Source organism: Ammodytes marinus (assembly GCF_949987685.1).
Source record: "Ammodytes marinus genome assembly, chromosome: 20".
In the NCBI taxonomy this organism is placed as follows: Eukaryota; Metazoa; Chordata; class Actinopteri; order Uranoscopiformes; family Ammodytidae; genus Ammodytes; species Ammodytes marinus.
In genome coordinates this window covers 12,838,544-12,863,471 of record NC_137224.1, presented here as the reverse complement: position 1 = coordinate 12,863,471, position 24,928 = coordinate 12,838,544, and the positions used below count along the sequence as shown (strand labels likewise).

The 24,928-nt window shown below is 44.8% G+C and overlaps 1 protein-coding gene across 1 annotated transcript; it reads right to left on the bottom strand.

The window, feature by feature from the left end:
* Nucleotides 1-16,400: 16,400 nt before the first annotated feature.
* nog2 (noggin 2) lies at nucleotides 16,401-18,992 on the bottom strand. The gene has a single exon (XM_080048815.1). The coding sequence runs from the start codon at nucleotides 17,743-17,745 to the stop codon at nucleotides 17,116-17,118; it is 630 nt and encodes a 209-aa protein (XP_079904941.1). The 5' UTR covers nucleotides 17,746-18,992; the 3' UTR covers nucleotides 16,401-17,115.
* Nucleotides 18,993-24,928: the final 5,936 nt, after the last annotated feature.

The following is a 24,928-nucleotide window of genomic DNA, read 5'->3' as shown; positions in this document are numbered from 1 at the left end:
TCACACTAAGACGCAGTGAAAGGGAAAGAGCGAAACGCGTGCAAACACCGAGAGGACGTGGAACGCTGCACCCACACGCGCCCGTAGCTCAAACCAACTGAAAAGTGTCCAGTACATCCAAAGGTTGTAAAGCGAGCCCGGGGCAGGCTACTCCCCATTCAAATCAAACCCAGATTTTCCCAATCGTGTGTGCGAGAGGGAGAGAGTGAAGGAGAGAGAAAGAGGGAGAGGGAGGAAGAGAGAGAGAGTGAAGGAGGGAGAGAGAGCTCCAAATATTCCAAATACGCTCTTAACTGAAGTCTAATTTAGCTGTATTTTGGTTATGCATCAAATTTAGTTGAGTGGGCAAAATAACGCGCAAAGGGAGATACACACTTGACCAAACTACCTTGGTTCAGGGCTTTTTTCCCCCTCGAACAACACAACTGGTTTCAGTTTTACTACAAATAACTCCGTCGCTTTACGGACTGATTCTTACTGCGCTGCCTGCTCTAAATGCCCCATGGCTCAGTGTGTTCACGGGCAGCCATATGGAGGTCGTAATGAGAACACAACGCTGAACCTGTTGAAACAGAGTAGACCTAGCGGGGCTTCGGGGGCCTCAGAAACAAGAGGCAGATGCAGAATGGTTCAATTTATTAATCCCAATAATAGTCCAACACATGCTGGATTTATTAGCCCAAACGCCAGTGCGTCACGGCTCCAACATGTTGATGGCTTTATTAATATGTTATAATTAAAGTGGCATCAAGGTAAACAGATTATGGTATTGGCTTGAAGTCGCATTATGAGGATGGTCTATGGTGTGTGTGTGTGTGTGTGTGTGTGTGTGTGTGTGTGTGTGTGTGTGTGTGTGTGTGTGTGTGTGTGTGTGTGTGTGTGTGTGTGTGTGTGTGTGTGTGTGTGTGTGTGTGTGTGTGTGTGTGTGTGTGTGTGTGTGTGTGTGTGTGAGAGAGAGAGTTTCGTTTGGGCACAGACAATTAGGCCCTTCGCCCTAGGCCATGACGGCACCACATTAACTCATTAACTGCTTTCATATGACTTAATGCCCCTCTGTTAGTGCACATAGGTTAAAGAGCCGCAGCTAAATGTGGTTTGTAATGATGACTGTTTGCAATGTTATATCACCTGTCAAGAGAGAGCGTGCGTAAAGGCGCACTGGAGAGGTCACTCCGACTTTAGAACTGAAACAAGTATTTAATTTGTAGTAAATAGTAATTAATTAGTTTTTTTTAATATTGACATGTATCAACACAGTCAAACAGCAATAGTATTGACCTTTTGCTTGAGGCATTAATGGGTTCATTTTGGTTGGCCTGTTAGCCTTAAACTTTCGAATGGTCTCATCCAATCAAATCAAATCTGAGCACCAGGAGTATTCATTTTGAAGCTGTGTATAGAATAACATGTTACATGTGCTAAACCAGTCCAGCAGAACCGCGTGGAAGGACACAATCCGCTTTATAATCGCCGTGAATGTATAGGCGACAGACCGCGTGTTGCTCGCTGTGTTATTGCAGGTGCAGCCTGCCTGCCCACCGCCGGCTCTTTATTCGAGCATCACGTCCGATCAAATCCCAAGCGCCTCCCGGCTCCGCTTTAAGCTGATCAACATTCCTGTTGTATTTACTGTACCATCCTCTGGGGGGAACAGCCCAGCCCAGCCCGATTCGGCTCGGCCTGGCCCGGCCCGGCCCGGGACCGAGATGCGCTAGAGTGCCCTTTTATTCCGTTAATTCATCACAAACAAAGAGCGATTAGATATGTATTCAAACCCACGGATAATTTCAAATAATAAGCATTAACCCCAATCCTGCTCGTGTGCGTGTGTGTGTGTGTGTGTGTGTGTGTGTGTGTGCGCGCGCGCGTGTGTGTGAGTGTGTGTGTGTTCGACGCCTACACCGAAGCACACCTGCAGCCAATACTAATTAACGATGTCAGTGAAGCAATGGGGCAGAAAAAATGAATAAGATATTGCCACTTAATGGATTTAAACACCAGAGGGGGAACTGGTGCCAAGCTTCATCAAGAAATAGACTGAAATCAATTAAATTTAATTTAATTTAATTAAATTAAAGTGGCCCAGGATAAATTACGAGTTATTGTGCAGACACTTTTTCGTCAAATATCGGGACATTTATCTTCCATCAGCCTGTATTTATCATTAATAGTCATTTTGCTCAGGCCTCCTGTCCGATTACTTCACCCTTTGGCTATTTGTCTGAGACCAATTTTTCATTTGACATTTCCCAATTTTTCTTGATTTCTCACATGAATCAGACCCTAATAACTTTTTCCATCGATCTAACAAGAGTCTTTATATAAAGAACCTTTAGTATGTTCGTCTGATTACATTTTTTCATTTCCCCTAAAGTTCTCTAAGTGTGTGAATAACGCTATAAGCAACTTTATAATTCGCTTTAATAACGGAGACACGCGAGAAAGTAGGCCAGTAAATAGAGGAATTGGAAAAATCACAGAATGGCTTAGTGTAATTTGGACCAGCGGTATTTTTGGGAATTAAACAAAAAATACTGTTCAGTTCGGTAATATGACAACACATGAACAATCTTCAGCATTTTCACACAATGTTTTATCTGTTTGTACATTGATTGACAGTAGGCTATAGTCCATGTTCACGCATTATACAACAGAGGGCTAATTTTGACTAATTTCTGTTGAAACATTTAGGAGCCCCGCCAAATCGGGCACTTATGTAGATTATCTCTCCACTTTCAACTGGGAGAGATTGGACTGCGTTAAAGACAGAATGAAAGAAAGAAAGCCAGACTAAACAACAGGCAACCACACTCACTTGCTGTCAGATGGGATTCAGGCAGGCCGGGAGCTCTCCTCGGTCCTTTGGAGTTGTTGCACTGGGATCAGTCTGTTGATTTGGTCTGCGAAACAAGCCTTAGTTGGTCAGTGTGTTGAAAACCCGGGGCTCTCAGTGCTGGGTTCCCTGTGGCGGACACCCTGGAGAAAATGTCAGCTTTCGGCTTTTTTTCCTTGCTTCATTCTTTGGCCCCCCTGCTGTTGGGCGCCCCTGCTGTTGAGCGCAAAGAGAGATGCTTACCTTGTCCAGGGGAAAACCCCCCTCCATACCTGGTTTTAAGTTGGGGGAGGGCACCATCTTGTGGCTGAGCACTTCAGGCGCCCTCAGGGATCCGCTCCAACAGTTTTTACACTGATATACACTTTACACTGCTTGCCCGGGTTCACTGTCTTTCTTAAGATTTGAAGTTATGATAAGAGAAGATTACGTATCATAAAGTAGGTAAGTAATATAATGCACGTTTGTTAATTCAGACATTTAAACCTATCATAAAAGCAAAGGGGTTACTAAAACCATGAGGGAAACTCTTTTCCATTAAGTTTACACTTGCAAATTAGCCAGCACTCACAATTTAGCACTGACACTAAAACACCTCAATTAAATGCAGGCATCATCATGGTGTTTTTGGTTACACCTGTGTTGTACGAGTTCAAATCTTTGCTTCCAGAAAGGTGTACACCCCATGCAGTTGCACATGATCCTACATGATGTCATTTTTATATTTAAAACTCACAACACTTCCTGTCGGTCATAATTGATTGATGGATTATTGTGGATCTATTTTTACTAAAAGGGATTTGTTTGCATGTTAAAAACTACAACAACAGAGAAATGATCGGTGTTCGTGCTATGGTGCTATCATGTTCTTTCGAGAATTGACTGTTTAACCCTGAAGTGTCTCTTTTGGGAGCTTTTAAAACAGGTTTAAAAAATGTACATGTTGTATCAATTTCTTCCACCTCTCAACAGGCTTGAATTCATTAGAATATAAATACCATGTTACAATGGCCAAATTGTTACATTCAATGGAAACAATCATACTGTAATTCCTTCATTTTGATATTTTTTTTGAAAGATGCCTTTGTTATATGGGTGTTTTAACAATGCTTGTCTACACAACATGCATTTCTGAAGATCAACTGGTTAACGTTTTTTAGGTATAAAAACATCATACATAGTTTTGGAATGTGGCTAACAACACGCTGCTCAACCACTAAGTTACAGAACACTTCTTACACTTTACGTTAGTTTATGTGTGGACTAATCATAACTTGGCAACATGCTTCAAATCCATTGATGAAACTATTGATGTAATCACTCTTCATGTTATTTCGATAAGTGACACTCACAGACAACAATCCATAAAAAGCTGTTGTTAACAAATGGGCTGTGGTCCAGACCCATTCAATCCGTCAACTAAAAATGCTTTTTACTGACCTAAAAAGCATTAGTAAATCATTAAAAGTAATATTCATTAATAATTTACCATTTGATACTTATTTAATCCCTTACAATTCAAGCTCATGCTTAAAGTATCCTATATTTCCATGCCACTCTCACAAAACATACACCTCACATCTCTCCGACAGTGAAGGTGCTATTGATTGAAAGGTACCTTCACTGTTCTCCAGATATTTTTCCCCTGACAACCTTCTGTTAGAATCAGAGTCTTAAGACACACACACACACACACACCAAACACAAACACACACACACACACACACACACACACACACACACACACACACACACACACACATACACATACACACACACATACACACACACACACACACACACACACACACACACACACACACACTTCTTTCGCTTGGGGTGTGCGGTATCAAAATGTCAACATTATGGAAAGAGACCTTTTCTACTGTATATGCCTTTACAGTCAGCGGTAGAGAAGTGGGCCAAACAGAGGGGCACGGTGGAACCCAACCGACTGATAATTAGCTAGCTTCTGGCGAGAACCCCAGAGAGGATGGATGGGTGGGTGGTGGTGGTGGGGGTTGGGGTTAGAGGGGAATGTCATGGCAGGGATTTGGGGAAAATATGGGAAAAAGGCGGTCAAAAGAAAGAGGTTGATAGAGAAAGAAAGAGCAACCGAGAGAGAGACCGAGAGAGAAAGAGAATAAGAGAGAGAGCACTGAGGGCACTTCAAACGACATTGAGGTCCCATGTAAAAATAAACAGCTTGAGCCCCTCTCAGCACACCCCGTTTATAACGACAGCCGCTTGGGGAACCCCGCCTGTTTACTTTCCCTCTGCCGACTCATCTTAAGTCAGGACGGCGTGTTGGCGTTATTGTATACATCCTCTCACACACTCACTCGCTCAGGGCTCAGCTGCCACTCCACTTCAAAGACCAGGGGCCTGAGTGGGAACGGAAGAGATATTAATGGGTATGGGTATAATGCCAGCATGTCCTTGTGAAATGCGAGTGTGTGTGTGTGTGTGTGTGTGTGCGTGCGTGCGTGCGTGCGTGCGTGCTTACAGTCTCTCTAGAGGCTGACACACACATGCACACACTTCCTTTGCTTGGGGTGTGCGGTATCAACATGTCAACATTAAGGAAAGAGAGCTATCAATAGCTCTTCTGCCAGTATTATTGTCTCATCCATCATTTTGACATCACACCACTGAAGGTGGTCTCCTCCCAGCTCACACTGATGACTCAACCGCAGAGAGTTTTTAAACGAGGATACCTTGAGGCCGCAGCTAGGATCCTGCAGTAACCCAATCTGCACTCTTGAAGACTCAGGATGTGTGCCGGCCTTTGTGTCTACGTCTGTGTGTGTGTGTGTGTGTGTGTGTGTGTGTGTGTGTGTCTGTGTCTGTGTGTGTGTGTGTGTGTGTGTGTGTGTGTGTGTGTGTGTGTGTGTGTGTGTGTGCGGTAAGGGATACTGTTGACTTGTAGTGGGATTATTTTTGGGTTAGCTGCTTACATTTGACAGCAGCGTCTGTCCAGGATGACAGTGGGAAATTGGCTTTCCCACTTGGCGTGTAGTGCATGTGTGATTAATCCACAGAGGAAAAAAAGATTGATTGGATGTGTGTGTGTGTGTGTGTTTCTTTTTTTACATTCTTTATATATTTTACATACATGCATGCATGTCCTTGCATTGAGGAAGGGGGTTCAGGTACCTCTCTGGTGGTATTTAGACCCTTCATTTGTGTGGAATCCAGCATCATTATCCCAAAGTGTTGCCAGCTGGAAGCGCTTGGGAGTTCCCATTTGAACTCTATGTGTGTTCTGAAGATGTAGAAAGAGCGAGAGAGCCGAAGCGCTCTAATGAAAGCTCACGTTCTGGTTCTCATTCCGCCTTGATATTCATGAGCAGCGGAATCTGGCACTGTCTTGTCGATTAGCTAATAAATTGCGCGGCCACAACAATGCCACCCAAGGCTACAGAGCCTCTCTAGGAATTAGTTGTAATCCAGTGAGCTGGAAGTGGATGATGGTGGAGCTTCAATTTGAGCATTCTGGTAGTAAATAACGCCCAAATAAATCTGTTATCAATTACAAGAAAGCTTTAAATGTTTCAGTGTTTCCGTCTTGCCTGAATTCATCAACATCAAAAATGGTAATTATTACCAGTTTTGATTGGTGGGTGATCTTTCACTTGTGGCAACAGGAAAGAGTGAACACACTATAGTAACTGGGAAACCTTTGCTATGTTCTGTCCTGTTTTGTCTTGATTAACCCCCTAGACCACCAGACCGCCCATGCTCCTGTTCTTTGCCTTTTAACTGATCATCTTTTTAGCCATGCTCTATGGATGGAAGTGTCAGTCACGCAATCCTCCACTGTTTTAGTCCTGTCTGAAATATCTCAACGAATTTCATGATATCAAGATGATGAAACCTAACCATTTTGGTGATCCAAATTCTCCTAAACCTATCCTGTGCAGTATTTCAAGTGCCATTGGATGGATTGGTACAGAACGTTGTACAGACAGGCTATCCACCAACTTTGGCAATCCTGTCACTTTTTTTATCCAATCACAAGAGAGAACTCTACAAACCGACGCCCGTCTCACTCATGGTCTCACTGCCGGTGCAAGCCAGAGCGACAGATGGGTGAATGTTTATGCAGGAGCAGGTAAACATCCTTCCCAATGCCTGTTCTGATGGTTTTTATCATGTTTTATCACACTTGTGGATCTGAGATGATGCTAGATAACTCGCTGCTTGAAGACCGCAGTGCGTTAATGTGGTGACGTGGGGACAAGGGAGGGGACTGCTAACTGCAGTCACTGACAGGAAGTCAGCTAAAAGAACCATTCCGCTTATAGCACCTTTAAACTAAGATGGTGATCATGGTAAACACGCTACAAAAACGTTTGGTGGTAGTTGGCAAATGTTAGAATGCTAACATGCTAGTGACCGTTGTTAACACAACACCTGCCTAACATCAGCATGTTGGCAATATCATTGTGAGCACATAATTGTCTTTGTCTGTAAGTAATGCTTATTCCATATTTGATTACTGAACTCAGTTTACATGCAGAATAAGTTTTCTAGAGCATACAACCTGATTGACACTGTTGAAAGATTAAATTGAGGATGGGTAAATTAAGACATTTGGAAATGAGGAATATAATAGTTGGTTAATCTGTTATAAAGCAAAATATTATCCCTGACAAACCAACAATGTGCAAGTTAGCAATCACTTAAACTGGCCCTCAGAAGGACCTCAGAAGATCAGCTTCTCACTGCTAATGTGGGATCAGATAGCTACAGTGTAGTCCCACAGCTTTACAAGCATACCAGCATTTGCTCCTATACCTAACACAATATTTGTACCACTAGATGGCAGCGTTGGTTTAATTTGACACCTTCCTCCACCTGTTTCAGGGTTTTTCTCAACAGGTCAAAGCAGGCGAATATTGACCAATCCATATCCAGACGATCAAAATTGACACCAGACTTGTACAGAAAAAACTGTCTGGCTGATGAGCAGTGTTTTAGTTATACATTTAATTTTATGTAGGTGTAAAAAAAATTATAATAATGGTGGTTTATAAGAACTATGTCCTGGGCAGATTCCTAAGTGAGTTACTACATATCAAACTTCAGCGGGTATAATGATATTTTCTAAATCTATAACCTTAAACATAGTCTTCAGTCAATGTGGTGTTGATGTTTTCTGTAGGGGTTAGGTCTCAGGTATCTTTGGAGTAAAAGTATTCTTTGTCAGGCCAAGTGGTCAGCTTTCCGTAGTCATATCCGTTCACAAGAAGGGTAATTATACCTTCAATATGGTTTTGCATAAGCTGTGAGGAGGCTTGGGGTGGATCGGTAATTACAATGCAATTCAAAACCAGCCCTCCATTCACTGAGACGATGTTTCTTCTCACCAGTTGAATAATATTAAATGAGCAAAATGGGTGGGCTCACATCTTTTCTGAGAAATGTTTTAAATATCTGCCGTAAAATAACGCTAACCGGCTTTAAATGTTTTGATAAATCAATTTCATTCCATTTCACCCAACAAGAGAATTCGACCCATGCCTTAAGTGGCGCATACAAAGTTTTGGGTAACACTATGGGAAATTCACTTTGACAATTGTCCAGTCAATTTGAGTTTTACATTGTCTTGTTCGTTGTGGTCTCTTTCAGTGTAACATGAACCATTCCTAAATGAGACTAAATGCCCTCTGATTCAAACAAGTTCATAGCAGTGTTCCCATGTGGTCAACCCTTTTGCAATCTGAGCTGAAAAGCATCCCATTTGGCTCTCCCATACATTCAGATCCTATTGACAAGTGCATGCAGGCAGGCAGGCATGCAACCACACACACACACACACACACACACACACACACACACACACACACATGCACGCACGCACGCGCACACACACACACACACACACACACTAACACAGACACACACACACACACACACACATAAGCCTGCCCCCTTTGAGTCTAAACCTCTATAGCCGTATATGTCCATTCCCTAATTGGTGGTTCTTCTTTCAAAGGAGTGATTATGTGTGTATGTGTTTAGAGGCGTCCTCACTGTGCAAGGCGTCTCGATTCAGTCCATCTCCAACGCCAGAGGGGACAAAAGAGGCACCCGTTCCTCCTCTTGGGGCGAGGGGCCGTTGACACCAATAAACCCCCCCCCCCTTCTCTTCCACTTCCTCCCCGGTGTGTTGGGGTTATGTCAGGAATGTCCCGGGTCCTATTGTCCCCTGGTGCTCTGTTTTTGGTAACCTATCACCAAGCATTCTCTACCGCTCACAGTGCCTCCTCCCTCCCCCTTACACACAAACACAAACACACACACACACACACACACATACATGTACACATACACACACACACACACACACACACACACACACACACACACACACACACACACACACACACACACACGTCCACACCCCCCTGGGCTGTGTGTCCCCTGGTCCCTCACTTTGAATAGACCACCTCGGCTGAATACGACAGACAGGCAGGCGTCAGGACATCAGGTTCAGCAGACCCAAGTCGTGCACGTCGCCCCGTAGGGAAAATAAAGCCATTTATTGTCACCTGTTTGGTTCCCTCGTGCTCTTTGTCTTATGGGAAAAAGAAAATAAAACAATGGCCTGAGTGTTTCAGACTCCACTCTTAATGCCTATTCTGCCCTTTCAGTGGGATCGAGTACACTGCCCTCTTCGACCCTCTTTATAGGGAACGGCAAAAGACACTTCAATTTGATACTTTAACCCTCACATCATCAATATGGCGCTCCCAAAGTTATTTTGTGGTTGATTTCTATTGTATGCAACCTGTCTCTCTTTTACTTCTACCTATGCAAGTGAATTCCTACAAGTCCCAATAGGCCTGCCAACAGAGGATTGAAGGGCTGAAGTTGTTGTATTCAGCTATGGGTCAAAGTGATGGTTAGAGATAACAGGTAGATTTTAAGTAGTAGAGCAAGTTTCTCAAGTGTGGAAGGATGAAGTTTTATAGGTGGCACTTTGATAGCAGCCATTCCATTAATAGTTCAAGTCCTTCTTTATTCGTTCAATAACCTAATTCCTCAGGAGACAAAAGACTGCCTTTTTTTTGTCTGACTGCCTGACCGAACCTTTTATAAAGCTTGCAGATTTACTAAGGATTGACTTTCTTAAATGGAGGTATTTACATGGCTCAGCAACTGACATGGAATCATGACCTGCAACCCTTTTTATCAATCACTATCATGCACTGAAGTGTGTGTGTGTGTGTGTGAGTGTGTGTGTGTGTGTGTGTGTGTGTGTGTGTGCATCATCTTTAACTTGTTTAGAATATGTAATAATTGTATTTATCTTATCTGAAATGGCCGTGAAAAAAACTGTCAATTAATTGGCTCCACAATTTATTTAGCAAATGTGAGCAGGAAGGAGTTGTCTGCCATCAGGAATCCCACTTGGGCTGCATCATCTGCATAATCTGTTTAATCCAAGCAAACATCATCACCTCCCTCCCTCACTCACTCACTCACTCTCTCTCTCTCTCTCATTCGAAAACTTGCTCACACGTAGCGCGCAAACATTCCCAAATCTCTTTGGTGGCCACATGTCACGCGTAACCATTCAAGACATCATGTGTCCATTCATTGCAAGCCCTTCGTGCATTCATTCAACCTCTAATAGCACGCATAGCCTACTCTCTTCTCTGGCCTTGTATTTTTAGCCTCATCTGGCCCATTCACTCCGATCACAAGGGGGGTAACATCACATTCTGATGCTGCTGCTTCCTCGTGTCACCTGGCTGCATTGGAGCTCGCACCGCAGCCAGACCCCAAATACCAGAGGTTTGACTTGTTGTTTGGCAGGGGGCGATGTATGTTTTCTGTGTGTGTGTGAGAGAGAGGGAGTAGGTTGGGTTGTACACATGTTACGAAGCGAGGCGCCATTGCGGCCTAAAAAACTATTAGGCTCTGTAAATACACACTGTGGCGAAAGTAAACATTCTCAGCATGCCATCTAGGCGCACAGAGGGGTACTGGGAGACAGCCGCCGGACAGGCTGTGAGGGGGAGGTGTATATGGGAGTGAGTGTGTGTGTGTGTGTGTGTGTGTGGGGGGGGGGGGGGGGTGTACAGCAGCAATCAGTTAGCTGAGAGGAGATGGATATGGAAAATATAGATTTTAATTGGGGGGAAAACGCAAGTGTGTGTACACAATCAAGCCTGCCCAATCATGATTTCATTGAGTAGTCAAGTAAACAACTTAAAAAGATTGTTTACCTGTGTGTGTCGTTACGACGACCAGGGACCAATTATGCATCAGGAGCACTCTGGGAACACCAAGAGTTTGTGCAGGTCGGTGATGAGTGCTGTCCAACTTTTGTATCTATCCTGAAATTTCTTCTGTACGTGCGTGTTACAGAGATGGAAAGGTTTGTGTACGTATGTTGTTTCAGTTTGTCCCTTGTGTGTGTGTGTGTGTTTGAGTGTGTGAGAGAGAGAGAGAGAGAGAGAGAGAGAGAGAGAGAGAGAGAGAGAGTGGGGGGGGAGGGTGTCAGTGGTCTTACAGTAAAACAGTCTCAATTTTGAAACTCATTTGACAGACAAGCCAGGTTTTTGATTTTAGTTTGATGAGGTAAAGATGGTAAAGTCAGTGGTGGTTCATGGCGTATTTGTGTCCATTCATTTTTAGCCTCGGTCTGAAACACTTTCACAATCCACAGTCTGTGACACTGGCATGTTCCAAACATGGCCCACAAACTTTAACGCACGTTTCCTGATTGGTGAGGGGGAAAGAAAACGTGAAAAAAAAAGTCAAACTAGGCTGTTCTGAAGGGGATGAAAACAGCAGCCATTGATGCCAATGCGACTATTTTCTGAATTCAAGACCCATGCAGGCAATGGAGAGAAAGCACAAGTAACCATGGAAACAGAGTTCAGAATATGCACTATTCCCAGCCGTGAGAGTGCCACGCCACCCACAGCTCTATTTTTAGGCCTTACTTTGGGCTTACAATATCTGTTACATCTAACAAGAGTTAAACTGAGTAATCAGCAAGCATGACTACAGAAATATGACTCTGACACTATGCGTCTGATTCAAAGGGTAGCAGCATTAGAGCATATAGAACAAGCAGGCTCACGCTGCAGTGCCTTTGACTCCTGTGTGGTTAATAGGAGGACGCAAACTGAATGAAATAGGTGTAATTTAGTCGATTTCTACCCACTAGAAAAATAAGATAAATCGGGCCTAGGCCACGACAGAAACATATAAAAACTAATTATTGTGCATATGGAGAAATGCTTTAAGAAGGCCTGGTAAACTTCTGCCTTCTGTCTGTACTTCAAGCATGAAAAGCCCTCCTTGGAATCACATCCTTCTCATCCAAGTCATATTTGCAGCATACTGACGTTCCCCGCCAGGATTTTCCAATGGCGACAAATCATCCCTAAAACCAAATGTCAGCCAGCATTTTGGACTAAGATTTAAGTTATACAGTCCTGTGAGTGACGAATGTGCTCATGACTCTTTGTGGCATTGCACACATTTCCAGTGCATTACCAGCCTGCTTAATTGTCATAAGCGCCGCTTGTTGGCGATGACTGGAGTTTGATTACAATCACCTGTTATTCGACTAGAGTCACCTGTTGTTTGGCGGCAAAGATGGCCGCTGTGTTGATGTAACGGCATGTTATGAATTCCGTGCCCGCCGCTGCTGCTGACTCCAGGTCAGGTCTGGGAGCTCCTGCTGTGATGGATGGTTGGCATCGGCGTGGCACGGCTGATCTTGGATCACTCTCAAAGCACTACGAGTGTGTTGAGAAGCATATGTGAATTCCTTGCAGAAAACTTCCCATTTCAGACGCTCACACACATAAAAACACAGACATGAGTTTCAGGCATAACCTTGGAGTGAGGAGGTTGTGATCGGCCAATCAGGGCCTCGTGGTGGCTAAGAGATTCACCAATCAGCTGAAGGACACCATGAATGACCTAACAGATTTCTGAAAACACACATCCATGCACACTCATACATCCCCACTGCACACAAACATCGGTAGGTTCTTTCACACACACACACACACACACACACACACAGACACAGACACATACACATACAAACACACAGACTATGTAGACATCTCTTGCGTCTCACACATTGCTTGACGCCCAAACACACACACACACACACACACACACACACACACACACACACACACACCTCCAGACACCACAAGCTGGAGTTGGTGGTTTGACCAAATGCTGGGTATCATCTGCGGTGTCTCCATTTGTGTTTGTGTGTGTTTGTGTGTGTGTGTGTGTGTGTGTGTGACCTCCCTCCCCTCAGTGCTCCATCTAATACCCTGTCATCATCAATAACCTCAGCAGTGCTGACTCACTGGCTTTTACAACCCTGGGGTTTGGGTCTTACTTACAGCCACAGACCCTCGTCTCCATCTCTGTTGGTCTTTCAGCCCCGCCGCACACACACACACGCACACGCACGCACGCACACACACGCGCGCACACACACACGCACGCACACACACACACACACGCACGCACGCACACACACACACACACACACACACACACACACACACACTCACGCACGCACGCACAGACGTACGCACACGCGTACACACACACACACACACACACACACACACACACTCCAGAGATGTGTGTGAGTGTGTGTGCCCGTGGCTGGTTTTGTGCACGCCATGCAATGACTAACAGTGACACTGACATTTATTCTTCCCTGTAGATGTGTCCACACAGGTACGGAGGATGTGCCCTTTTTTACGCCTGTTTGCTCAAATAAAAGTCACCGCGGAGCCTTTTACCGCCCACCCACTGATGCAAAACCAACTATTTCCAATCAGACCTCAATCCATCATGATAACTGACGCTCATCAGGAGACAGCGCCTAATCATATCCAACCGCAAAAGCCCCTCATCCCCCCACCATTCCCATGCATGTCCTAATTGCCTGCAGGCCTTTATTCAATTCTCCTCAGAGGCTGCAAATATGTGCTTTATCTTATATCAAATATATGTGAAGCTTCCAAACACAATTTTATTACTTTGGGAGTTGTTGCTTGCAGGGCCATTTCGTCAGAGATTTATGATGATGAAAGTTGGGTCAGGCTGTCAGGACTATAACGACCCTGAGCTTCTGACAGGCTAAAATTCCACCGCCTTCTTGACATTTGTATGAACATTATGTGAATGCTCTGATGTGTCTACGCCATACACATGTGGTGCTCTGATGTTGTTTATAGGGAGACTTTCTCCAAAGGCGACATGTCAATCCCAGGTCTGTCTTTAGAGCCACAAGGATTGTACATTTAATTAAGTCAAGTGAAGTTTGTGATTTGTTGAATGAAAGAAGAGATAGTGTGAATGGTGCGAAGCTGTGAAATAGCTAGCAAGGCAGTTTTGCATAAAGTGAAGACAGGAGTCTGACAGTTACTCAATGGAGAATTTGGCATTTTTCCCTGGGTGTAAGAAGAAAAAAGCCCACATGGTCCATATTTAACCAACAACTGTGCTGGAGGCTTCTATATTAGCTCTGTATTCAAAAGGTTTCTATTTCTGGGATGGGGTTCATGTAGTGGATGCACAGTGGATTTGAAGCCGGGGCTGTATTAGAAGCAAATAGCAAGGTTGCAAGACATGTGAGCTTATCAAATCAGACTCTCAGGACAGGTTGAGTTCTAAAATAACAATATGTGTGTCCCGATCAAACAAGTTTAACATGTGGATTAAAATCAAACACAAAGTAACGAACATTAAGTCCCCAGTTAATCTCATTTGTATGCAGGGACACTGTTGTTTATTTCATATCTGGCATTGAGCCAGTGAGGACATGATAATGATAAGACTGTTGGTACACCATTGAAATAATAACTGAAATGGAGGGTATACGTCAGTTGTACCAAGTATTTGTCTGAGATTGAACTATTCGTCCTTTTGCTGAGGACCCCCTGGAATCCCCTAAGGGGCCATCTGAAGGTCCCCGGACCCCACTTTGGGAAGCTCCGATCTTACTGGCTGGCAGGACTGCTTCTAAAAGGTGCGCACCTAACTGGCTGGAGCCAGGGCGGCGTATTGCCTTTCACACGCTTCTAAAATACTCTCCGGGCAGAGCCTGAAAGGGTTACTGTTTCCCAAAGTGCCTCATTCTGCGCAGTCGAGAGGGGGCGGCTGAGTGGCGCCGTCGAGTCAGAGACGCAGTTTCTAAAAACCCCGAGACATCATCAAGAAAGAAGCTGACAGTAAGGAAAGCAGCCCCCACCCCTCCTCCTTCTCCTCCTCCGCTGGCATGCTGCCGTTCTTCTCCTCTGCTTACCAAATCCCCACAGCGGTTCTGTCACAATAACCGGGCGGCAAGTGTCAAATCCAACTCTGCCCGCAAAAACACAAATCACTTTAACGCGCACAAGATGCGCTCAGTGGAAATACTACACAAGCAGCTTTTTTAGGCTTTCAGACATGTAGTCATAGCTCTGTTTAAGTCGTTGATTGTATTTAAAGAATAATATAAACACTATAACCCCACTTACAGAAAATGACTCCTCGTTTTAATTTCCCTGCGACACTCCAGCGCGTTTAATTGGCCATATCTCTTTAACTCGCAGACAGCGGACCCCAGCTCTCCAATTAATAGTCTGCTAACGTCAAAAACAGTTGACCATTGTTTTATAGGCTTTTGTGTTTTTTCTTTTTCTTTCTTTCTCTCTTTTCTTTTTTTTCTCTCTCTCCAGGGCGGTCAGACTTGAATAGGCGCCGGTCTGCTGCAGTCCACCTCTACACAAATACCTCAGTGGAACTTGTGTGGAGCTTCCAGAGTAGAAAGCACAGACCCCAGACGCCCCTGGCTCGCTGCGTATACACGCTCGCCATTTCATCATCTGACTCTGTTTGAAATGTCTGAATCATATTTTACCCATTATGTTAACACCTCGGAGACCCAGAAGCGAGCGTGTGCGTAGACAGGGGCAGACGAATGTGCGTGGCCTGCCTCCCCTCTCTTTCTCTCTCCCCCGGCTCTCTGAGACAAATGAATGCCAGTTCTGTGGAGGCGCTTGAGGTATGTGTTGCGCATTACACAGCGTAGTAAATCAACCCTTTCTAAAATCACTGTGACGGCGTGGAGCGTCAGGCAGTCCACACTGAATCACTGAAGCTTGGACTTACTGTGCAGTTAGTAACTCCACTCCACTCCGTCGCCCGAGCGTCTGCACTGTAACAAATGTCAGTCTGGAAATCGTCTCAAAACCTTTTTCTAATTTTATATTTATAAATAAAACGTGGATCAATTTCACAGAAACCCCATTTTCTCTCAATCAGTTGTTTTGACACTTCTTTATAGAAACCCCTCCAATAAGACTCCGTTGCACGCAAGTGAAATCATCTCTGCAATCAGCAGACTTTTTTCTTGCAGGGGAAGAATTTCAGACTGAATGAGACACGATGTTCAGATGATATTTTTCTCTTTTTTACAGTGTACACGCCCCCTGGATATAGACAGTCGTTGTAAGCAACATGGCTCGACACTAATACACGTTGAAAGGATAGACTTTATTGCTAAAACATAACATGTACACTGGTATGCTTTACTTTTTTATTTCTTTTATTCATTTTTTTTATTTTTTAGAAATATTCAAGTAGACATCTCCCATATTTTTTTCTGGTATACTCTGCTATTCTCTTTCCTTATGCTCTATACTCACAATCGTTAAAATAATAAATAAAACGTACAGATTTGTTTATTTCTACAATACTATGTATTCCAAAAAAAAGCTGAGTTCACGCCTTTATATATATCTTTAACCTCAACTTTCTTCTTGTTCTGTTTTCTTTACAATTTAATTATTATTGATATTAATATTATACAAAAACTCTAGGCAGCATTGCAGTGAAATAACAGTCAGCATCAATGTTCGGTTGGAAAAAAAAGGAAAAAAAAGTTCACCTCTTGGAGAGGTGTCATATGCATTCCATCTTCAATGTCTCATAAAAATATCACAAAAGAAAAAAGAAAAAAAGAAGCTCTTCCGTGTGAAGTGCTCGTGTTCCCCCAAAAAACACGTTTCAGGGCTGAGAATAAAATATGGTCCTGGTTCAATTAGAAAAAATAGCTGCATTTTTCTTAAATATGTACATTGTTGGTATTTCACTTAAAATGCTATATAAAAAAATAGATTTGCTATGGTGCCCACCTCTGTAGAGAGTTAACAGTGCAATAGAAACCGTATTTCCAGTCCACTCCCCCCTCGACCACCACCACCACTACGTCCTTCGAGAGAAAAAAATCAGCACAAACATTTGCACTCTGAGATGATTGGGTATTGCACCTGTATCCACGTACAGTATTTCTGTCTTAGAAAGCCTTGACAATACCACCGGAGGAAAATCTTGTTGATTGACTTGGCGGGTTTGCAAGACATCCCCTCGGGGAATGAGCACGAGCCCTCAGAGAAACAGTTCCCCTCCTTGATGTAACGTGGCCAGAACCTCACGCCCAAATCCTTCCAGGTGTATACCACTGGGCAGTGCGTATAGGTCCACAGCCACTGCAGAAATTTCCTACGGGCTTTCTTGCCCACTTTTACCCGCTTTCCATAGGGGGTCTGTGTGAGGTCCAGCTTTTTAATCTCGTTTGGCATGGGCCCCTGCAGCTTCAGCTCCGGCGAGGAGAGGTTCACCAGCATGGGCGAGCTGATGGACATGAAGTTGGGGTCAAAGTTACTGCCGAGCTTTTTCCTCAGAGTCCTCTCGGCCAAGTCCTGCTCCCGGGGGTCGTACTCCGGGTCGGGGTCCTCCTTGAGGTCGGGCACGGGCAGGTGATCGCTGGGTGATGGACGGAGGCGTAGGTAATGCTGGGAAACTCCAAGGTGAACGCACACCAGCACATAAAAGAGTAGCGTGTGTGAGAGGCCCATTATTCCTCCTTGTTTTTTACGCACCGGTTCTTCTCGCGTAAAAATAACAATTCAATACTTTTCCCGGTCACTGTATTCTCTGCAATGACTTGCCCGGGGCTTCATAAATAGTAAAAGTTCTGTCACCAGCAAGGCGATACTTTTAATAGACCACGTCGGGTTTGAATGACATGGAGCTGAGTGCTTTGCTTTTTAGGGCTCCTTCAACTTTGCAGCCCTGCAGCGTGAAGCGGTGCCCCTGCTCTGCAGAAAGCGTTTAGACTAAACAAAACAAAACAAAAAAGAAGCTCAAAACAAAATGGGGAAAATCTCTATTCACGCTCTCTCCGGCCTCACCCCGCTCCCTTGGATTCACTTTGGGTTTCTTTCGGTTGTCATGGTTACCCCGGGGACTCGAAGCCACGACGAACTGTCTACACTGGATGACAGCGGCCGAGGCGAGAGCTGCATGGAATGAAGTGTTTTCTAAAGAGACAGAATAGATCCGGAGCGTCCCGAGAGAGAGAAGAGCGCACAAAAGACTACTTCACCAAGTTTTAAATGTCACGCGCCCGGCAATGAGGGCTGCCTTGGCCAATGTTATTTTTACGCACGGTTTTTATAAACGTGGCTTCTCTCAACGTCGCCTGACGCTCTCAGGTTTGACAAGGTCCCGGGGGCGCACAATCCATAGACTGAGGGAAAGGGTCTCTGCAGCCGGTCGCTTGCGGTATTCCAGCCGTCGATATGGGCAACTCAATGAAAATGTCCAAAAACTTTGAGGGGAAAAAAGCGCCGCAGTGGGATGCAATCTCAATTTATGAAATAACAGCCATTTATCTTTCCAGATGATGTTCCAAAACGCAGGGCAGCTCTTTACCAAAAAAAGTCTCAGGCTATAACATTTCCACAAAACTCTCGTCTGTGCATGTAATAAAAACAATGCTCAAAAAGCGGCGTTATAGGACAAATTGCAGTGTCAGTACATATCAAATGCAAACTGCAGAAAACAGCCAGCAAACGTTGTCAGATTCAGAGTTCCTTTCACTGTGGCATTGCTGAATCCTCTCAGAAAAGCTCCAGGTCCCACTGTCGCTGCATGACAAGGCTGTCCATACGCTTTTCTGCCCGGTCGATGCGAGCGGTCAATTCCTGAGGGAGCGTCTCTTGCTCCTTTGATAACTGGTACAGAAGCTCCTACTGAGTCGCTCCTACTTCAGGAGTCTGATAGACTTGGCGCTGGAGCGTTTCTTTGCTTAGGCACACTGTGTGTGAGTGTGTCTGTAGCGAGTGCTGCTCAGTCCCAAGTTAAATATCCCCCTCCGACGGTACAAAGTGTCAGAGGGGCCTGCCCACCCCGGCCACTTTCACTATGATTGACAGCCCCCCCCCCCCCCTCCGAGCCACCGCCCCCTCCCCTCACAACGTGGAAAATATCAGCCACAATCACACAGACTATCAACTGGGTCCTAACGCGCCAGTTTTATCCCGTCTTATAGCGTAATATAACCCACAACATGAAAAGCGTTTATGTCTCCATAGGCCTATAGATTTAAGAGTTGCTGTGATAGCACACACACTTTGAGCGCTTTCAAGCAACTATTTTGTCCTGCGCTTTTCATCAGCAGCGTGTCTGTGATGCACTAATAGGTTCAATACGCTGTCAATACTCGACTGAAGCGTTTAAGAGTTTCCTTGGCTTGAACTTTCCCATGAAATTGATGGGAAACGTTTAGTAGCTTGTCTACGGAAAAGGGGCATCACATTCCACCTTTGTTCGTCAGCGTTTTGGGTCTACACAGGAATTGGCCCGTTGAACTCAGGGGTCACAAAATAGGCGCGTAATTAAGGGCTATAAATGGCCATGGATAACTAAGCGGTACCTTTCCCATGCTAAGCAGTCATTAGGGCCATGCTGGACATTTTACTCTTGCTTGAACTTTGCTGATCTCCATACAATACCACTTCAAACGATTCAGGCAAGTTTAATTCATTGACCATCAAGTTGATTAAGTTATTAAAGGAATTATTCAGCCATTATAATGAACTGATATTAAGCCGGTATATAAAGTCATTATATAGCCTAGTCATTTTATATGCTAAATTCCGGTCTGGTACCAAACAATACATTTAATCAAAATATTTTTCTAATCACATCATACATAACAAACGAATTGACTCATTATGTCAGTAAAATCAGTATCAAACTGTGGTTAGACTCTGTTTAGATCTGTTTCCACAATGAATTTGATCCTGGCTTATCCAATGCAGTTTTGATGGGCTGACCAGAGTTATTGGGCATTTGGATTTGTCACCGTGCTTGCTCTTTTGTAGTGGTCACTAGAGGGCGTCGATCCAGCATGGTGTGGACTTGCAGCCGGGGGCTCCCCAGACTCTCTGCCTTACTGTTTGACTACTCATGTTTGAGTGCATGCCTGGGGAAGGAATGTGGGCTCATACATACTGTAGTTATGGTGCAGCTCAAGTGAAATTGCTCACCAGCTTTGTGATCAAAGATCTTAAAAAAATACCAATGCTGGAGCCATTATCCCAAAATGGAGTAAATAACCCGAATGATCCTCAATACTAGCGTAATAGAAAAGAAAAACTCTACTATGGATGGAACAACTTTTATAACAGTTAAATGCTCTGATTTAAGTGTCTGGCAGGATTAAGAGTCCTCATCAACCGATCTTAAACAGCATTAACCACATCCAACGAGCTGCCAGCGGTCATTTTCTATCCTAGGAGTAAAATCCTCTCCGAAGGGCTCAACATGCATGCAGACACACAAAGTAGTCATAATCTGGTTAATGATTAGGCTGCCAGTGTAGACGGCGCTCAGTGGGCAGCGGGGACAGTAAGGCTGAGCCTGCTACTGTAGAACTGGCCCTTTGCCATTGTCTTACTCCACAGGTCTTGGAGGCTGTGGACTGAGGAGAGCAAACCCCATGCAGGGAGAGACATTTCCCTTCCTCCTAAAGCACTAATACTGTCCAGCCACCTAAAGCAGTGAGTCCACCTCCCCAATCCCTGGCTAATTACTGGAGATAAAGACAGGCAGAGGAGAGAAGTGGGGACCGGTGAGCTCTGTGATGAAGATGGTGGTGGTTCCAGCAAAGAGTAGAGGATGGGGTAGGGGGGGCTGGATGGCAGTTTGCTGTGGAATGGCTAATTAAATAACGCCATAAAAGGACCTGGGCTCGCTTTAACGAAGCCCGTCAACCTCTGACGAGTGGGGCTGGGGTGCTGGGCTGGGGGGGGGGGGACGCACCATGGAGGAGAGAGGTGGGACTGGTGCCGAAAATTGGGCTTGTATAACAAGGGGACTTAGGTCTTTGGTTTTGCAGTGATTGTTCACGGTCCCTTAGGTCTCAATAGGGCGCACGGTGAGGGTGTGTTGGGGGGCAGCCCTTAGGCACAGATAGGACCCCCTTCTCTCCCCTTCTGCTGTGAATGCTATACACACATACACACAGACAACGTAACACATACACACACGCACACTAACCCCCCCTACGGCTCTATACAAAGGCCTCTACCCAAGGGCCAGGCAGGAGCTTATCCAGTGCAGGGGGAACAGCAAGGGGCAGGACTGGCCAGACAGGCTGACTGTGTGCCCACTGGGGACTGGTAGAACCGCACAGAGGGGGTGTGGGGGGGGGGGGTTCATGGAGACAGACAGCTCGGAGAGGAGAAAGGGGAGTTAACAGGAGAACCTTAGAGACTAAGACAAAAAAACATCACCAAGCAGAGCTGGCCCGACAAAATCAACATTGTTTTTTTCGCATTCGATATCTTTTTTTCCTTGCCTCATCAAATGTCAGAATTGAAGGAAAGTTAAGGAATTTGGCAAGGTGCTGTGGCCATTTTGAAATAGTCTTGAGTGACAGAGATTGTGAAACTCCAAGCTCCCCCCCCCCTTCAAATGAACAGATATGTCTGGAGCACGTCTCCTAATTAGTTTTGTGTTGTGGCATCTCCAGCAGAACATTCTCAGTTGGATCTTTGGCAAGCTGACAGAATTCCAGAACCAGCCAGGGCCTTCACAGGTTTTCTTTTTTCTAAGTGTCAAAAGTACAGTAAAGAATGAACAGAGCATATTTTAACTAAATATTTCCAAGAACCCTGAAATCAGAACCAAAATGTATTTGTTTCTTTTGTGAAATCTAGAATGATAGCCTACTTAAACATTCTCGTTGTAATCGCTCAATGAACGACTGTTTAATATTGTTTGATTAGCTTGATATATTTCTCTTGTCTTGCACACACATACACCCCATGCCACAACAATTCAAACCAGAGAGCTTTACAATGCAAATAAATAGCTTTCCACCATTGCCTGTCAATACTGCCCTCACCATCTTCTCCAGTCTGACTCCCCTCTTCTCTCTCCTCCATATTCGACTCTGTCTCCGAGCCTTAACCCAAAGCAGATGGCTTGGGAAGCATGTCAAAAATCTGTCTCCCGTTAACGCTACTTTTGAAGCCCCTTCTCCTTTTTTTCTCTCTCCCTTAGAATACATCATAAAATTATTTTTGCAAAATACCCAGTAAACAGCATCAAAGTGATATTTTCCCCTCTCCTCTGATGACAAGGAGAAGAAAAGAATGCGGCACTTAAGCATACTATAGCTTTCCCCTGTTTTTGAAAGAACACTACACCATGCTGATGTGCAATCTGAAGTCAATCTGGCCATGGCCCTTATCCTTTGTTTCTACCATGAAATTCCAGTCGGGATGGAGAAAATGCTGCTTGATGCTCGATCACAAGCTGTGATTAATGGTGATCATATCGTAGACGGCTCGGTGGCTTTGTGATGTGATGGCGGGGCCCACTTTGAACTCAGGGACTCATGAACTCAAGCAAAGCCAGAAAAACATCAATGTGGCTCACAAACACAGACACAAGATAAAACTGTTTGGCTTTAGATTTCTATTTGTATTCAGTCACTCATTATGTCTGCAAAATTGTTCCCCTGTACCTAGTAGATGTAGAGATATTTCGCAAGAAATGAGGGCAAAAAAACAAGATCAGTAGGATTCATTATTTTGGAAGACTATATACTTGTCTTTAAAACTTGCATGGCAATCAGTCCAGTAGTTGTTGAAATCTTTCAGTATGGACCAAGGTGGTGGACTGACCAATCAACAAACCAATTGACCTACGGATTGAGTAACTTTGAGCCAAGTTGTAATAAACCTGAATTATCCTTTCAATACCATCAAGTAAAAGTGACAGCACTCCAGTTACATTTGGTTACTGTGACAAATGGGTTTCTGTCTATCAATGTTCCGTGACATTGGGGTTACTTGAAGTTACGTACTGTTAGTTTCCATAAGCCATTCCTCCTCTTTTTCTCAGCATTCACTACTATTCTTCAATAATGATGCCTGGCAACTTTTAATTGGGGAGCTTAGTGTGACCTTACACCTATTCACATCTTTGAGGCGAAAAAAGGATCTCTATGACTGGGATCATCCCATGCTTTTCATCTTTTCCTCTCTTTTCCTTTGATTCGTCGCATCCCATCTTAGAAGATTGAGAGAGTGCCCCATCCTTTTAGCTATTCTCTGCAACCCCCCCATCGTGCCCTGCCTCCTCCTTTGCCCCCCACCCCCCTCTCTCTGGAGCAGGGACTGATGAGGGTGGAATTAAATTGATCACTGCCTTCCGGAAAACAACAGGAAAAAATAGTGCATTCCGAACACCGGGAGGGCGTTCCCCCTGGTCTTGCCTATGGCAGGATGACATCATTTGGCCCGCTGCCCAATTCCCACCGTTCACAATAGGGTCACTGTTGCCTTCTCCACAGTGGCACAACAGCCAAGGAAGGAAGAGTGAGAGAGAGATAGAATAAGAGGGAGGAGGGGGGAGGATGCCAGCAATGTTAAGACCTGAAGCCCTGCGCTTCACACACTTGAAAACAAACACACAAAACGTCTTCAGACTGCCACGCTGACCAGCGCTCCACATTCCTCTGGATGGACTTGGCAGGTTGAAGACATCAAGCGGTGTTTGAATGTATGCCATGGCAGAGATATGCGAGCTGGTAGAGTGGAAAATACAGAATATCCCAGTTTATTTGGACAGTTAAGTCATGTGTTTGCACTACTCACAACTCCTCAAGGCTCAATCTGTCATTCTAATCTACCTTCTCATCAGTGAAATCACTGTTGGCATGTCGTATTGATCACCCTCTGCCTGCTTGTTGTTAGGAAATATCTTCACGTGCTCTTGGTTTACACAAGATGACAAATGGAAATGCAGCTACTATGGAATAAAGACTTCAGACAAAACATCATTTGAAATGAAAAGGTTACTTCAAACTCCAGCGTTCCACTTCAAGCATCACATTTTGAAACACAATTGTGTCAGGACAATGTTGTTGCCCTTTTTATATCACAAACTAATAAAGTGATTTGATGTCAAATGTGACCACATGTCTTTCAGAAACTCTATCCAACTTAGGTAAACCCTGACCACAAGTACTGGCAATTCGGTCATTCTCCCAACCACTAAGCCATTGTGTTGCCACAGGCCATCTTGTCGAAATGAAACAGTTTGCCCACAGCCACTGACCACAACAGATGTTCCCTTGCCTGACACTCTCCTCAGCATGTGTGTTCTGTTGAGTCTAGAGCCAAGATACTTTCATAGACTGGCACTGCGTAACAAAAACAAAAGGGAGGGTAAAATCTTTGACTATGGCGTCTCCGTTGGCCTGTGACAGGATTCAGATTGAGGTATAGCCCCTGTTTTAACCTGGCAGCTTGTTAAAACCGCATTAAAAATTCCTGTGTCCTGGACGGTATGCAGTCAAATAATCGCCGCAGGTTGCACAGACATGATGGACCGCATCGGTGCCACGACCCGAAACGAGTCCGCGTCGCCCCTAACCCCAATCAAGCATGTCGACAAACGGGCAGCGCTGGCCCCTGCTGCCCTTTGGCCCTCTGGTATGTTTGCGGAACACACAGGGAGGGTAAGAAGGTGACAGCCTGCCGAGATGCCAGGCGGACTGGGAAGGCTTTGGGAAATGTCTCGCCGACGTGTCAGCGCGCACTGCCTGCTCAGGGGGTGCCTGGCTGCTTGGGAACCGGACGCAAAGGGACGGGGGTTCTGACAACGGGGCCGAGTGTGCACTCAGAGAGATAGTTTGTCCAAGGGATGTACCAGATGTTGACTCACACTGGTTTGCTA